The sequence below is a fragment of the Neovison vison genome, chromosome 13 (assembly GCF_020171115.1).
Source record: "Neovison vison isolate M4711 chromosome 13, ASM_NN_V1, whole genome shotgun sequence".
NCBI classification, from domain to species: Eukaryota; Metazoa; Chordata; class Mammalia; order Carnivora; family Mustelidae; genus Neogale; species Neogale vison.
This window is the reverse complement of record NC_058103.1, coordinates 131,861,637-131,878,107: the sequence shown is the minus strand read 5'-3', so window position 1 is coordinate 131,878,107 and position 16,471 is coordinate 131,861,637. Positions and strand designations below refer to the sequence as shown.

At 39.8% G+C, this 16,471-nt stretch overlaps 1 protein-coding gene across 3 annotated transcripts in view; it reads right to left on the bottom strand.

The window, feature by feature from the left end:
• The window catches only part of MTMR10 (myotubularin related protein 10), a 52,040-nt gene extending 35,569 nt beyond the window's left edge, over window positions 1-16,471 (bottom strand). For 2 of the 3 annotated variants that reach the window (XM_044230793.1, XM_044230795.1), the window contains exons 1-2: window positions 16,343-16,471; window positions 15,693-15,753 (exon numbers count right to left, since the gene is read on the bottom strand). In XM_044230793.1, the coding sequence (XP_044086728.1) occupies window positions 15,693-15,753; window positions 16,343-16,402 (121 nt within the window). In that variant the 5' untranslated portion in view covers window positions 16,403-16,471. The other variant, XM_044230796.1, reaches the window with a different exon arrangement.

The following is a 16,471-nucleotide window of genomic DNA, read 5'->3' as shown; positions in this document are numbered from 1 at the left end:
ATCAATATCAGAACTATAAATACAGACAACAAACTGATAGTTGTCAGAGGGGAGGAGAGTGGGTGATTAGGCAAAGAGTAGGAGATACAGGTCTTCAGTTATGCGATAAGTAACTTATAAGAATAAAAAGCAGAGCATAAGGAATATGTCACTGATATTGTCATAGCTATGTAATAGGACAGATGGTAAAGCTACACTTGTGGTGAGCAGTGCATAATGTATAAAGTTGTCAAATCACTAAGACATACACCTGAAACTAATGTAACATTGTATGTCAACTATACTCAGATTTTTAAAAATTGCACTTAAGTGAAAAAAAAAAAAAGAAAAAGAAAAAAGAAAAGATGATCACCAAACTGGGAAGAAAAAAAAAAATGCATGAACACAATGAGAACTTCAACAAAAAAGATGGAAGAGCTAAGATAGTGAACAGAAGAATAGTTGAACAAAGAACAATAAAGAACAATAACTGCAACAAAAATGCCCCAAAAGGGTTGATGAAAGGTAGATGAAAAAAAAAAAAAAGGAATCAGTCAACTTCAAGAAAAGGCAACAGAACCCACCCAAATCAAAATGGCAAAAAGAAAAAAAGAATGGAAAAATGTGAGGATAGCTTAAAGGACTTACTGGACGTCAAATGGACTAATGTTTGCATCAACGGGCTCCCAGGCTAAGGGAAAGGGAAAATCTTACTAGAAGAAATAATGGCTGAAAACTTCTCTAATCTGGGGACGGAAACATCCAAATCCAGCAAGATCACACAGTTCCCAACAAGAGGAACTCAAAAGAGACCCACTTCAAGATACACTGTAATTAAAATATTAAAAGTTAAAGACAAGGAGAGAATATTAGAAGTGGCAAGAAAAAAATAACTTACTACAGACAACAAAACCTGACAAGGCTATCAACAGAACTTTTAGCAGAAATTGCACAAGCCAGGAAAGAGTGACACTATATACTCAAAGTGCTGAAAGAAAAAAACCCTTTCAATCAAGAACACTCTACACAGCAAAGTTATCATTCAGAAGTGAAGAGGAAATAAAAAATTTTCCAGACAAGCAAAAACTAAAGAAGGTATGCTAACAAAGACTTCTTTACACTGAAAAGAAAGAGCACTAGTTAATAACAAGAACACATATGAAAGAATACATATCACTGGAAAGATAAACATATAGTAAAGGTAGTGAATTCTAAACTTCTAAAGCTATTAAGAAGGTTAAAAGACAAAAGTAATAAACTACAATAGGTACAATATTGTACCTAAAACTACAATATTTGATTATGGGATACTGAAGATATACAAAGATGTAAAATGTAACATCAAAAACATCAAGTGTGAATGTCAAGAGGAATATCTTCAGCTTTACAATGGGACAAAACTTAAGTTGTTATCAATTTAAGACTGTAGATTGTAACAGACAGAAGTTGTTATATTTAAACCTCACAGTTGCAAAACAAAGCAAAAACCTATACTAAATACACAGAAGATAAAGAGAAGGGAATATAAGCATACCACTAAAGAAAGCCATCAAGAAAAATAAAAAAAAGCCATCAAACCACAAAGGAAGAGAACAATGGAAGAAAGGAACAGAGAGGAATTACAAAAACTGCCAGAAAACAAGTAATAAAATGGCAATCAGCACATATCTGTCAATAATTACTTTAAATGTAAATGGACTAAATGTTCCTCTCAAAAGATACAGAGTGGGTGAATGGATTAAAAAACACTTATCTATATGTTACCTGTAAGAGACTTGCTATAGATGTATGGAAAGAAGGACAGAACAAGGGATTTTCCATGCAAATGGAAACCAAAGCTGGAGTATATATACTTACATCAAACAAAAAGACTTGAAAACAAAGACTGTAATAAAGACAAAGAGAGTGCTACATAATGATAAAAGGGTCAATCCAATGAGAAGATATAACATTTGTAAACACTTATGTGCCCAACACTGGAGCACCTAAATATAAAAAGAAACTATTAGCAGCCTTAAAGGGAGAAATAAGACAGCAATATAATAACAGTTGGGGACTCTATTCCAGTCAATAGTTTGAATAAATTACTAAAAACACGAGAAAATTACAGGCCAATTTCCCTGATAAACACAGATGCAAAAATCCTCAACAAAATACTTACAAATAAGAAAAATTCAGTAAAAATTAAAACCATCATACACCATGATGGAGTGGGATTACTGCAGGGATGCAAGGACGGTTCAACATCTGCAAATCAGTCAATATGATACGCTGCATTAACAAACTGAAGCGTAAAAATCCTTTGATCATCTCAATAGATATAGAAAAAGCATCTGACAAAATTCAACATCCACTTATGATGAAAACTCAACAAAGCCAGTGTCGTGGAAAACACACCTCAATATAATAAGGGCCATATGTGATAAGCCCACAGCTAACAATAAACTCAATAGTGAAAAACTGAAAGTTTTCCCTCTAAAATCAGAAACAAGACAAGGATGCACACTTTAATTCAACATAGTACTGGAACTCCAAGTTACAGCAATTAGCTAAGGAAAAAAACAAAAGTCATCCAAATTGAAAATGAAGAAGTAAAACTGTCATTATTCAAAGATGATACGATATATATAAAACCTTAAAGACTTCATCAAAAAATGGCTAAACTAGCCAAGTCAGTAAAAATCAATATACAAAATTTGATTACATTTTTATATACTAATAATGAACTATGAGAACAAGAAATTCAGGAAACCCATTTACAATTCTATCAAAAAGAATAAAATACCCAGATCTAATTTAACCAAGGTAGGGGGGGTAGCCTGTTTATAGAAGACTATGAGATGTTAAATAAAAAAATTAAAGATGACACAAATAAATGGAAAGATATCCCATGCCCATGACTGGACAAATTAACATTGTTAAAATGTCCATTCTACCCAAAGCAATATACAAATTCAATGTAATATTAAAATTCCAGTGGCATTTACCACAGAAATAGAACTATCTTAAAATCTGTATGAAACCAGCATTTACCACAGAAATAGAACTATCTTAAAATCTGTATGAAACCATAACAGACCCCAAATAACCAAAGCAATCTTGAAAAAGAACAAAGTTGAAGGTACCATGCTCCCTGATTTCAAGCTATATTATAAAGCTATGGTAATTAAAACAAGGTAAACAGACATATAGATCAATAGAACAGAATAGACAGCCCAGAAATAAACTCACCCACACACATATGGCCAGTTAATTTCTAACAAAGGAGCCAAGAGTATATACAAGGGGGAAAGGACAGTCTCTTTAATAAATGGCATTTAGAAAATTAGATAGCCATAGGCAAGAGAATGAAACTGGACCACTATCTTACATCATACACAAAAACTAACTTAGAATGACTAGAATTTTAGAAATTAAAGACTCCATAAAACTCCTAGAAGAAAACATAGGTGGTAAACTCCTTAACAAAGGTCTTGGTGATAATTTTTTTGACTCTAACACCAACAGCAAAACAACAAAAGCAAAACAAACAGGTAGGACTACATCAAACTAAAAAGCTTCTGCACAGCAAAAGAAACCATCAACAGAATGAAAAGGCAACCTATTGAATGAAATACTTTGAAATTATGTAAGAGGCGAAGATCCAAAATATATAAAAACGACTCATACAACTCAACAGCCCGATTTCAAAAATGGCCAGAAGATCTGAATAAGTATTTTCTAAAGAAGACATACAGATGACCAACAGGTACATGAAAAGATGCTCTCTATCATTAATTTGTCAGGGAAATGCAAATCAAAAATACAATGACACATCACGTCACATCTGCTGGAATGGCTACTATCAAAAAGATCGGAAATAACAAGTGTTGGCAAGGATGTGGAAAAGAGGCTATCCTTCTACACTGTTGGTGGGAATGAAAATTGGTACAGACACTGGAAAACAGTATAAAAATTCCTCAAAAATTAAAAGCAGAAATACCACGTGATCCAGCAATTCCACTTCTAGGTATTTATCCAAAGAAAATGAGAACATTAACATGAAAAAATATATGCACCCACTTGTCACTGCAGCATTATTCACAACAGTCAAAATATGGAAACAAAGTATTCATCAGTGGATGAACGAGTCAAGAAGATGCAGCACATTAACCCCACCGCTCAGGAATACTATTCATTCATAAAAGAAAATGAAATCTTGCCATCTGCAACAACATGGATGCACCTTGGGGGCATTATGCTAACTGAAATTAGTCAGACAAACGCTTGATAATCTCTCTTCTATGTGGAATCTAAAAAACAAACAAAAACAACCCAAGGTCTTAGATACAGAGAACGACTTAGTGTTTGCCAGAGGTGCAGGATGGGAGAAATGGGTGAACTGCTTTGGTTTTTTTTAGTTTAAATAAATTGAATTTTAAAAATTTAAATAAGCTATATTTTATAAAGCCAAAGTGAGTTTCCCTCTGCACCCAAATTATAACTTACTTGGCAATAAAACTTTAAAATATAGTTTCAAAGTTAAAAGGGAAGATTGGGGAGCCTGGGTGGGTTAATCCTCTGCCTTCGGCCCAGGTCATGATCTCAGAGTCCTGGGATCGAGTCCCATATCGGGCTCTCTGCTCGGCAGGGAGCCTGCTTCCTCCTACTTGTGATCTCTGTCTGTCAGATAAATGAATGAAATCTTAAAAAAAAAAAAAAAAAGGAAGATTAAAAAAAGAAATGTAAGAGGTCAAAACAAAATTTATAATGTGCTTTGAAAGAAATTATTTATTTAAAGCGTGGTCTTCATTAAAATAAACCTCAATTTCAAGATCTAAAATTCAACGAGACCCGTCAACATTTTTAAGCATTCCATCTTCAGGTTCAGTGGTAGAAAAGGGAGGATACTGATCTACTTCATCTATATTTATCATTATAAAAACCTTAACAGTGGTGGATAGAACCTGTTTGCTGACAAGCCACAAAAACCTACCAATTCAAGAATGCAACTCGGTCTCAAAGCAATTCTTTCACTCAACAAAACTGTTATCATAAACCTGAGTTGCAATAATAGCTTTTATTCAAAGTTCTTAAAAATACACAAGATTATTTTAAGAACAGCAGCTACTATTTACTTGGAGAATTAGTTCAAATTTACTCATGTCAAAGTCTCAGCTTAAACCACCTGAATAATCTCCCATCCTGAAGACAAACCTTCTGCACGTGGCCTGTTGAGGCCCTGCGCCCCTCACCCTCTGCCACTGTCCTCCTCACCTAGCCCCTCACACCACAGTGCTCTCTTCATCCCTCCTAGGGGTCATACTGCTCCCACGAGATGCGGTCTTTGCACATGTTGTTCCCATTTCCGGGAATATTCTCCCTTAGCCTAATCACTTTCTCAGAAATGCTTTTTATTAATATTGTTTTTTTAAATCTCCCTGCCTAGATTAAATCCCTCAATCCCAGCATCATACACTTGTAATTCCTAGCATTTACACAGCTATAATTATATATATATTTTTTAAATTACTGCCTGTCCCACCCTTAGGATCATATGCTCCATGAGGGTAGAAGGGGGAATGATTTTTCCACAATGCTGATACTTCATTCAGTTCCTAGACAAATGCCCAGTACAAGGCAGGTGCCTATTAAATGAGTGCTCAACATGTGAAATCACTTCTCTGCCTCCTGGTTCACCAGGCAACTACCAATAATGGAAGAGGAGGTACTCCAGACAGAACAAAAAACCAGGAATTTAACAAGGCCAAGCAGCCAAGAGGGTGAGGAGATAAGATGCATGGGAAATCATGATCCCAGGGTCCTGGGATCGAGCCCCGCATCCAGCTCTTTGCTCAGCAGGGAGCCTGCTTCTTCCTCTCTCTCTCTGCCTGCCTCTCCGCCTACTTGCGATCTCTGTCAAATAAACAAATAAAATCTTTAAAAAATAAAAATACCTATACCCTTCATCTTAAAAAAAAAAAAAGATGCATGGGAAATTCACATCAAGTTAGAAAAGAGGAAGAGAACTGCTTTGCTTGCCTACCACATACATAGAGAGCTGTAAAATATACTAATTGGAGTTTCTCAACATTTTTCCTCTTTGATTCTTTCAACAACCCATAAGGTATGGCAGATAAGGTACTTGGATCCAAAGAAGTTACATCACTTTCTTAAGATTGAAAAAATATTAAGAAGTAAGTTTTCAATTTATAACCAAGTGTTCTGATTTCAAATCCAGTTTTCTCTATTCTTACATAAAATTAAACCTACTGTACCTAGAAACAGGAAGCACAAAAACTGAATTAAAGATTCAAAGTATTAGTCTTAACTGGATTCTAATGAGAAAAAAAACTTTAAATGACATAAATTTAAGTTGAAACTCATCAAATAATTCAAACACATAAAATTTAAATCTTCCACAGCCCCTTGAGCCCAATGCCTCCCAATATCGTGGGATATTGGGATATGCCTCCCAAGAACGTGGGCCTGTCTTCCCCCCAAGAAATCTTAACTACCAATTATAAGAGGGCCCTGAACTTAAAAAACAAACAAACAAACAAAAAAAACCCCTAAATTAATTATTCACATTGCACTCAGATGTCATACTCCTACAACACTGATTTCTTCATACAAGAACTACTGGCTCATGAAGTATAACCTACATCACTTCATGCTGTGCCAACTTTCTCAACTAGCAAACTCATCTGCCCAAGGACCCTCAAACCAATGCTACAAAAAGTCATTCAGTTCTAACTCAAAAGACTCATATATATTTTTTATGTATGGTATACTCAAAAATTAACTTAAAAAAAAAAAAGCCACATCACAGGATTTTAGGTTCCTGAGAAGGGGAGAAGACGTGATAACAGAAAAAAGAGATGGAGGTCTTGTGGGACAGGACGTGGCCGCGTCATAGCGCCATCAGCCTAGTGTATTTATGAGGCGCACACTCAAGGACAGCCCTTCTTCTCTTGCAACATGATCCTCTTACTGATGGCACAAATGTAAAATGTCAAGCCCGCAGTGAGAATGAGACAAAGATAAAAGGAGAATGCATTTAAGGAGTCCAGGGGATGGCCCCGCCCAGCCCACAGACCAAGCCCAGCCCCTGTTTTTGTAAGTAACATTTTATTGAAACGTATCCATGCTTATTTGTTTGTGTATTGGCTCTGGCTGCTTTCATGGACAAAGGCAGAGCTGAGTACTTGCAACAGACACTTTTTGGCCTTCAAAGTCCAAAACATTTTCTGCCTGATACTTTACACAAAGTTTGCTAGACATTGTTTCTTAAGAACTTTTACATATATTCACATGGATACAGAAACATAAAGAGATGTGTATATAGGTGGATTAGTAACACGGGTGCATATTTTCTACTCTGGCCCCTACAGGCCTAAAAACAGTAACACTCCAGCAACAAAGTACATTCAGCACACAGACCTTGGTATTTAAAGACCATGTGGTCCTTGCAAAAACAGTTAATTCCAGGACTGGGGCAGAGGAAACACAATTTAAGTAGGGAGTCTCTGGTAGGTCGAGAATGCCAGAAAGGAAGAAGGAGAAGGAGAAGGGGGGAGGTCATTTCAAAAGGATACAGGCACCAACATGAAAGGAGTCATCACCGTTAGTAAAAATGGAGAAACTGTCCGAGTAAAGACACTTAGGAGACATGATGACTAAATGCAATGTGGTATCCCTGACGGCCTCTTGGAACGGCTAACGGACATTAGTGGAAAAACTAGGGAAATGTGAATAAAACTTAACATTGTTAATTTCTTAATTTAGCTAAATTTAACAAGGTCATATAAGATACTAACTTTAGGGGAAACTAGGTGAACAGTATATGTTAACTGTACTCTTATACAACACTTATAAATCCAAGTGTATTTAAAAATAAAACTGAGAGGGCACCTGGGCGGCTGAGTCGGTTAAGCCTCTGCCTTCGGCTCAGGTCATGACCTCAGGGTCCTGGAATGGAGCCCCGCATTGGACTTTCTGCTCAGTGGGAAGTCTGCTTCTTCTTCTCCCTCTGCCCCCCACTCAGGTTTTCTCTCTCTCAAAAATAAATGAAATCTTTAAAAAATAATAATAAAAGTGAGAAAAAACTGGACAGAAATATTAAAGTAACAACAAAAGCGTAATAGGGATTCTCTGGGCTGTGGTCTTTTAAGGAAACTGAAGTGTCAACCAGAACTGAGAGCAGAAAATGGGAAGGAGCCCTTGGAAGGGAGGGGAAATCGGGCGGGATTGAGGGGAGGACGGAAAGGAGGGCACTGCTGGAGAAACGCTCTGCTTGAGTCGTATTATTATAAGCACATAATTAAGTAAGTGTCAAGTTAACCCAGCTTGAGTTTATTTGATAACGCCAAATTATGTTCACATGCAACCAGTCTTTAAAATGGTTGGCTCACGTAGCACAGCTATCTGCTCTCCTAACAATTTTCTGCTCATACTCCATAAAAAAGCAGTAACACAGTAGGAGCTGTTAAAGCTTACTGCAAGTACTGCAGTACTGTTGAGCTTAGAGAAAGGAAAGAAAAAGATACTAAATGGGCTCTTCCTAGAGAGGATGGATACAAAATACAAGAGTACTGAGACTGTCCTTGCTGCACCTTGAATTAGTGAGCCCTAAGAAAGAAAGCGCCTGACAAAAGCTTCAGAACTCCAGGAGACCGTGAAGTTTTCCCAGGGATGACTCTGGCGTCTGGCAGGTGGCAGAGCAGTGTTGTGCTAGCCAGCGAGCGTGCACTGGCTCAGGAGAACCTCCAGTTCCCCCCTGCACCCCCCACGCCTCCCAGCCCTGGCTCTGGGCCTTCAAGATGGCAGTTCGCAATCAGCCCTGGTGAGAGGATTTTCACCACCAAGCACTTCCCAGCACACCCCTGGAGGGAAGCCACGGGGAGGTCTCATGGAAGATAAAGTAGGAAATTTGTTTCACTGTGTGGTAAGCAAAAAGCCCCCCAGAAAAAGCTACCTCTAAATCAGTTGATGGGTCAAGAGTTTGTACTACAACCTGGAAAGGGATCAAGAAATCATCAAAATTTCTCTTCACAAGACCCCTCCACCCATAAAAGTAAATAAGAAGGAAATATAATTAAAATTAATAAATCTTCAAAAATGGTAGAGCTAAGGTTTTTAACTTTCAGAGAACCAAAAAATCAGTCATGTTATCTCTCTCCTAAAACCTTCCACATTTAGGAAGTCAATACATCTGGAAAGTCAATACATGCCTCATGAATAAAAATAAATTTTCCCATAATACATTTTAGCTTAAGAAATAGTTTAACACAAAGCCACACTGTATACAGTGGCTAATTAACCTACAGAATGTGTTTAAGCCAATACAGAGTTCAGTATATGGCTTTACATACGGTGACTGGCTGGCTGTCTGCAACTTTCAGCATTAATACAAGGATAGTCACAGGCAAACGGGAACCAGTTGTCAGCCTAGCTGTACATAAATACAGGAATTAAAGTAGCCTAAAAATTATTAAGGGATGCTGAATCTACATGGAAGATGAACACAAAATGTCCGATGCCATCATGGGTCTAATTTTGCAGATGATAATATACAGAAGAGCATGAGATCAAGGAGCATGTCCAGTAAGTGCCCCTACAAAATGGGCTGAAGGAGAGTCAGAAGTGCAGACCCTGGGAAAAAACCAGAAGGAAATCCTGAAGGCAGAAGAGGACAGAGATAGAACATGTGATGACAACAGTGACAAAGGCCTAAATGAGGAATCAGGCATTTGGGAGAGAGAAAGGAACCAGCCTGACTGAGGCAATTATCAGCGCTGGGAAACAGTGCAGAGGTCAGCAAGGTGGAGTGCTGGCAAATCACAGGGGTTACAGAATTGGGTTTATATATTGGGTAAGCAGGATTTTACTAGTGCAAGTTCATGGAGAGATTCTGAGCAGGAGCCAAGGTACAGAGAGACTGATGGTCAGAAGTGAGGAAGCGAGTAACGAAATTCTGGCCCAAGGTCCTGCAGCGGCAGTCTGAGGAGGACCGCTCTGAAGGCTCCACAGGCGAGGGACAAACATAATAGTTACATGCTTCACCGTTCCAAAATGGAGTTACAGGTCCTTCCGGGCTTTCAAAAGCAACATACCTCTGAAGCAAGATGCTACAAAAAAATCAGTCTACAATCATCTCTAAGGCCGATCTACAAAAAGGTATTAAAAAACAACACAAAACATAAAACACCCAAAAGAGAACATCTACCTTCAAGGGACTTACTGTGCAAGCAAGGAAATAAGAGTTACAGTGAGGCAGAAAACAAGAATAGTACATAAATGGTCTAAACAGTGAATATGTAAAAAAATAAACAAGACATCTATCCAACAATGGCTATTTTCCTTTTCCAGATGGCCCAGGGTCGTATGCTTTCCTGATCCGATTACAAAAGACTCTGACAATGAGTGCATTCATTAGCGATCTAACAGTTAATCTTGATGCTGAAAGCGCTGCTGGCATTACAGATGGGAAGGGGGAAAGAGCTGAGCGGACTCAACCTTAGCACAGTGGCCCGGGCTGGGCAGGCACTCAAGATGCAGAGCAGAAGTCATTTCCTGACGCCTCCCCAACCTCAAATCTTACTTCAGTGACCTTCCTCTGAGCCCTCACAACTGCTCTCCTGAAGCATTTTCCCCAGTGAACTGAAACCATCTAAGGGCAGGACCCCAACCTTTTTAGCTTTTTACGCCACAAGCACTGGAAACCTGTGGAACAATTAACTCCTTACTATTAGCCACAGCGCTTCAAGCGATCCCTCCCTCCCACCTCTCAGATCCTTAACACGATCCCATCCCAGAGTTAGAAGAGAGAAAAGGCCAACAAGCCCACTTACTGCAAAGCTCACCACCTCGTGACAAAGCCGCTGGCATTCCACCAGCCTCTGCTTTGGCACAGCCAGTGACAGGAAGTCCCCTGCCTCCCAAGGCAGTCCGTTTTTCTGGCAGCTTCAATTGAAAGTTGCTTCTCAAGTTGGGTCAAAATCTGTCACTGCCGTGGAAAGGGCACAGCTAAGGACAGAGCTCTTTTTTACCCAACTAGAGAACTTCTAGGTCAACATCCAATCCACTCTCTCTCCAGTTCCAAAGCATAAATTTGTACCCTAATGTCCCCAGTGCAATCAGGTAGGCCCTGCTGCTTAGTGGTTAAAGGCACAGCCTAGGAGCTGGGCTCGGAATTCCAGCTCTGCCATATGGGGAAAGTGACTTAGCATGTGCAACTATGGTCCTCTCATCTGGCACACGAAGATAAACGGGTGCCTCCCTGAGACAGCTGTTATGAGGAGTAACCTGAAAGCTATGTATTAGTTAGGGATTTTAGTTGAAAAGTGTCAGAAGTGTACCTGGAGCCAGCTAAGCAAAAAGAAATCTGCCTTTTGTGTCGGCTGGACTTCAAGCAAAATGGAGCCCAGCAGCTTGAATGCCTTCACAAGTCCCCCTCAGTGTTGTACCTCTGCCTCTCTCTAAAACATGGGACTTCACTCTTTGGAGCAGGTTCTCTGGAACTACGGCCACTGGCAGAACTACCAAAAAAGGATCTCTTCCCTTAGTACCGATCTGAAAATAACAGAGGCCCAGCTGTGTCCATTCTTGCAGTCTGGGGTGGTTTATTATCCTTGCTGGCTACACTAGAACCCAAGGCAGTGTGGGGACGGGGAAGTTTGATGTGTCAAAGGAGAGAGGGTAAATTTTTCAGAAGACAGTGAAACAATTCCTAGGGAGACAAAATTACTGATGTTCTCTGTATAAGTGCTCATTAAATTGTATCTATGAGGGGTGCCTGGGTGGCTTAGTCGGTGGAGTGGCTGCCTTCGGCTCAGGTCATGATCCCAGGGTCCTGGGATCAAGCCCTGCATCGGGCTCTCTGCTCAGCGGGGAGCCTGCTTCCCCTTCTCTCTGCCTGCTGCTCTGCCTACTTGTGACCTCTCTCTGTCAAATAAATAAATAAAGTCTTTATAAGAAAAAAAAATTGTACCTATGAGGGGCACCTGGGTGGATAGGACGGTTAAGCATCTGACTTTTGGTTTCAGCTCAAGTCATGATCTCAGGGTCTTGGGATCCAGCCCTGCCCTGGGCTCTGTGCTCAGTGCAGAGTCGCTTGGGATTCTCTCTCCCTCTCCCTCTGCTCCTCCCACTTGTGCTCTCTCTCCTCTCTCTAAAATAAATAAATAAATCTTTAAAAAAAAATCCTATCTATGATATTATAAAAACCTCATCAAGTGGTTTCTAACCCAGATTTCACAAATCAGATATACCACAAAAACAATTCATAGAATTCAACATAGAATTCTTAACCTTTTATATTGCAACCAACATAGAATTCTTAACCTTTTATATTGCGAACTTCTTTAAAGTCATTTTGTTAACTTCTTTAAAGCCACAGCTACTACCACCATCATTTAACAGAGAACACATCTATACCAAGGAAACTGGAAGGACAAAATCTCAGAAATACAGGACAATCGTTTAAATCAACTCAGCTCTATGGGGAAAAGCTGCATTTTTTCCTTAGTTTGACCAAGGGCTGTTAAAAACTTCATCCAGATCTGACGCCAGCCAGACCCTGGGAAAGAGTGATATAGGTCACTGTCTTCTACGTTGTCCACAGCTTTGCTGTGATCCAGGCACACGACTCGTCCAGCACTTTTCTTCGTCTAGCACAGAGCCAGGCCCCTAGCTCAGGTGCTCAGTGACTGCTTCACCACTCCAGCAGCATCCGAAAAAGATATGAGCACAGTCTGGGGTGCGTGGGTGGCTTAGTTGGTTAAGTGACCCATACCTGATTTTGGCTCAGGTCATGATCTCAGGATTCTGAGATCGAGCCCCACATTAGGCTCTGTGCTGGGTGTGGAGCCTGCCTAAGATTCTCTCTCTCTCTCTCACCTCCTGTATCCTCCCCTCCAAAATATATGACTATAGTCTGGCAGTTTTTGCCCTTAATAAATATATGCTGAAACATACATGCACACACACATGTATTTAAAAATTTAAAGTCTCTGGGGGCGCCTGGGTGGCTCAGTGGGTTGGGCCTCTGCCTTCGGCTCAGGTCATGATCTCAGGGGCCTGGGATCGAGCATGTGGGCATGGCTATAGTAACAATTCAAGCTGGTGTTCTAGGGGTTCTTTCATTTAGTTATCACTCAATCAGCAGCTCAGTGCACCACACAAGACACCAAGGCCAAAAGCTGAATTAGGTACAATCTCTATCTCAAGGAAGTTCATGAACCATGCAAACAGAAAATTACTAACATAAAGCACAATTGAAATTAAATAGCCAGTTTCTTCTATTTTCTTCACTTAATAAAAGATGGACATCATTTTAAATTTAGCCTTGTTAAGTTCCAAAGGAACACACAGTAACTATACACAATTCATTTCATGTCTAATTTTCATCTGTTTGTAAAAGTTCAAACTTTGGGCAACTACAGTAGGATATCCTTGAACCTAAGGCTCTATGCCAAAGGATAACATGCAATACTATATCTCTAAACAATCACTTCTTGTTCCGTGTGACTATGTAAAGCCACAGGTGACTTGGCCAAGTTTCCTTGTGGTTTCTGACTATAACGAAGGCAAGAACTGTATTATTAAGCCCTCTTAGTAATAAACCCTAACCTAGCCCAGGTCTTTAGATCACCAATGCCTCAGTTACTTTCCAGCTGTCTTCCAGATTTCACAGGTCAAGGAGTAGGATGCAAGCCAAAGGAGGAGTAACGGAGGTTCTAGTAGTAGTCAGACAGGTAGGTGGCTTGGGGCGGGGGGGGGGGGGGGGGGGGGGCAGGAAACAGAGACCAAAATGAGGTAGCCAGACAGAAAGAAAGAGTGTATGGGAAGGCCAAGATGAGAGAGTAAGAACAGAAGGGGTGAGGAAGGAAGGCAGAAGACACACTCATCTAGGACTGGCTAAATGTTTTGTAGGAAACGGGTTAGCTGCAAACACAAATCAGAATATCTAGATTCAGCTGCCCCTTCTAGGACACATAAACCACTTAAAGGCAGGAAATGAGTTTATATATTCCCCCAGAAAACTGGGACTTTTTAGTAGAAACTAAGTTTTTAATTAATTCTACAGAAGGGATACTCCTTCAGTGTGAAGTTCTTCCTGCTCATCGATATTCAATAACACTTTCATAAGCATATCTTAAATATAAAACTCAATCCTAAAAAATCAAGCATATATCATTTATATCTAAGACCTGTTGTTTATTAATGCCAAATCATCATATCAGAAGAGGGAAATCCAGGCCTAAGAACAGGGCCTATTCAGAAAAAGTAAAGGAAGCCAAAGTTAATAGCTCACAGGCCCTCACTCATTTAAGATGAGTACTGTTTCCCACAGTTGACTTTTAAATGCCTGGAGTGAGTAAGGCTAAAACAGAGCACACAGGGGGAGCAAAGGTTACTTATTAATTCTATTGTTCACTCTCAGGAAAAGTACAAAGGATTATTTAGTACACACTGGTTGGATAAAAAGCATTAACTAATAAAGGCCAAATATTTATAACTAAGTCCCATAATAAAGTCGAAAACAATTTTTAAGAGTTAGCATCTATAATATTGAACCATAGGTTGACTACAGTATGTTTGTTTCCACTTAACATTTAAAATTTCAAAGCACAAAATTTAAAGTTTCCATATTTGTTCAGGTATTGCCTATAAGTTCTAATCATTTTACTAGGTTTAGCATTAAGTAATGACTAAGATTTTTAAATGTTGACAGTAGCCACACAAATTGGTATTTGATTAGATTTCAGGTTTAAAACTGGCTTTCCTAAGTATCTGGCTACTCCCCACAAGAATCATATTAAACAACTAAATTTTCCATTTATTATTCAATAGCCATACAATTCAAAATACCAATTAAATAATATTTTATATGCTTTAAAACTTCAATCGCCAATTCCTATCTCCACCTCTTAAGGTGTTCCAAGGTAAATTTTGTTGTAAACCAGTGCCTCTCCATTGGGAAGGGATTTTGCTCCCAGAAGCAAAAGACAAAAGTAAGTTTTGGCAACATCTGGAGATATTTTGGTGGTCACAACTAGGAGATGGAGAAGGGGTGCCATTGGCATCTGGTGGTAGAGGCCAGGGATACTGCTAAACATCCTATAATGCATGGGACAGTCCCTATTACAAAGAATTATCAGTCCCCAAATGTCAATAGAGCCTCTGTTGAGAAACTCCATTCTAAACTGAAACAAGTAAATTTGCAAATACAGCTAACACCTTCCAAAAAAAATAATAAAAATAAAAAAATCGCCAAGTTAAGTAATTCAAAGTTCACTAAGTTTTGTTATTGGTATAAAGACCCGAACATAATAAAAGTTGCTTTTCACACGATTAAAACGATGACTTATTATTAATGCATGAAATTGCAGACATGAAGGGCAAAGAGTACTCTCACTACCTATCCAAGTAATGACAGTTTTAAAAATGAACATTTCAGGAAATAAAAAAAGAAATGAGATAGTGATATTCTTGACAGTTCTCTAGAGTGCTTACATTTTCAAGGACAAACACCAAATTCAGAACTACTTTTTGTTGCTGTTGTTTAGTTCTAACAAGTTTTTCTGTCATCTCAGTCATTAGATTTTTAACAGGATAAAGTTTAACATAAATAAATACAAGGGAGAAGTTAACCACATGGTACTAGCTGGGAGAATCACCTTGGACCAAAAGACTTGACTGAAGTATCTGTTGAAAACTCTGATGTTTACCTGGCAAAAGGACTGGCTCCAGTTTTTTAATCTTCGGTTCTGAATTAATCTTATCGTCAGTCTGAAATACATTAGCAAAATAAATCAAGATCAAAACTTTTCCTCCCCCGTGAGATACGAAAGCAATTTTTGTTTTCTAAGTGATGACACATGCAACAGACACACATTTCCCCCGCCCCCCCTTAAAATCTTTCACATGTTTTACCAGATCTTTTCAAGATCTGTTCATTATCAATTGCGAGTCCGACAAAACCATTAAAACTGCTGTGCCGCTTCCAGGTGTTCACATTGATGACAGATAGGTAACGTCTTCCACCAGATGCTCAGAAGCGATGCGATCATGCTGGCGGCCACAGTGCGGACAACCGCCAGGCGAAGAACTAAATAAATCCGACTCCAAACACTCCCTTGAGTCTCATCACACGGCAAACTACGGATCACAGGTCTCCGAGCTGAGAATGGCTGCGGCGAAGTTTTACAAGTTTCCACCGAGCCAGTGGGGGCTCCCGAGAAGGCGCGTTCCCCGGCGTCGGGGCTCCGGCAATCGCGCGGCTGGGAACAGGGAGACCGGGGGAGCCTCCCGGGGGTCGGCCCGGCAGCTCCCAGGAAGCGCCAAGGAGAGGGTCGCTCGCGGGGTGGGGGTTTTTTACCTGGGGCGGCGGCAGGAGGTAGGACCTGAAGGTGGGTCTGGGAGGCTTGAGGGAGAACATGGTGTCGCCGCCTTTTCGCTCTGGCCGGGTCGCAACCCGGGACCCGCCGTCGGTCAGCGGTAGCGCCGA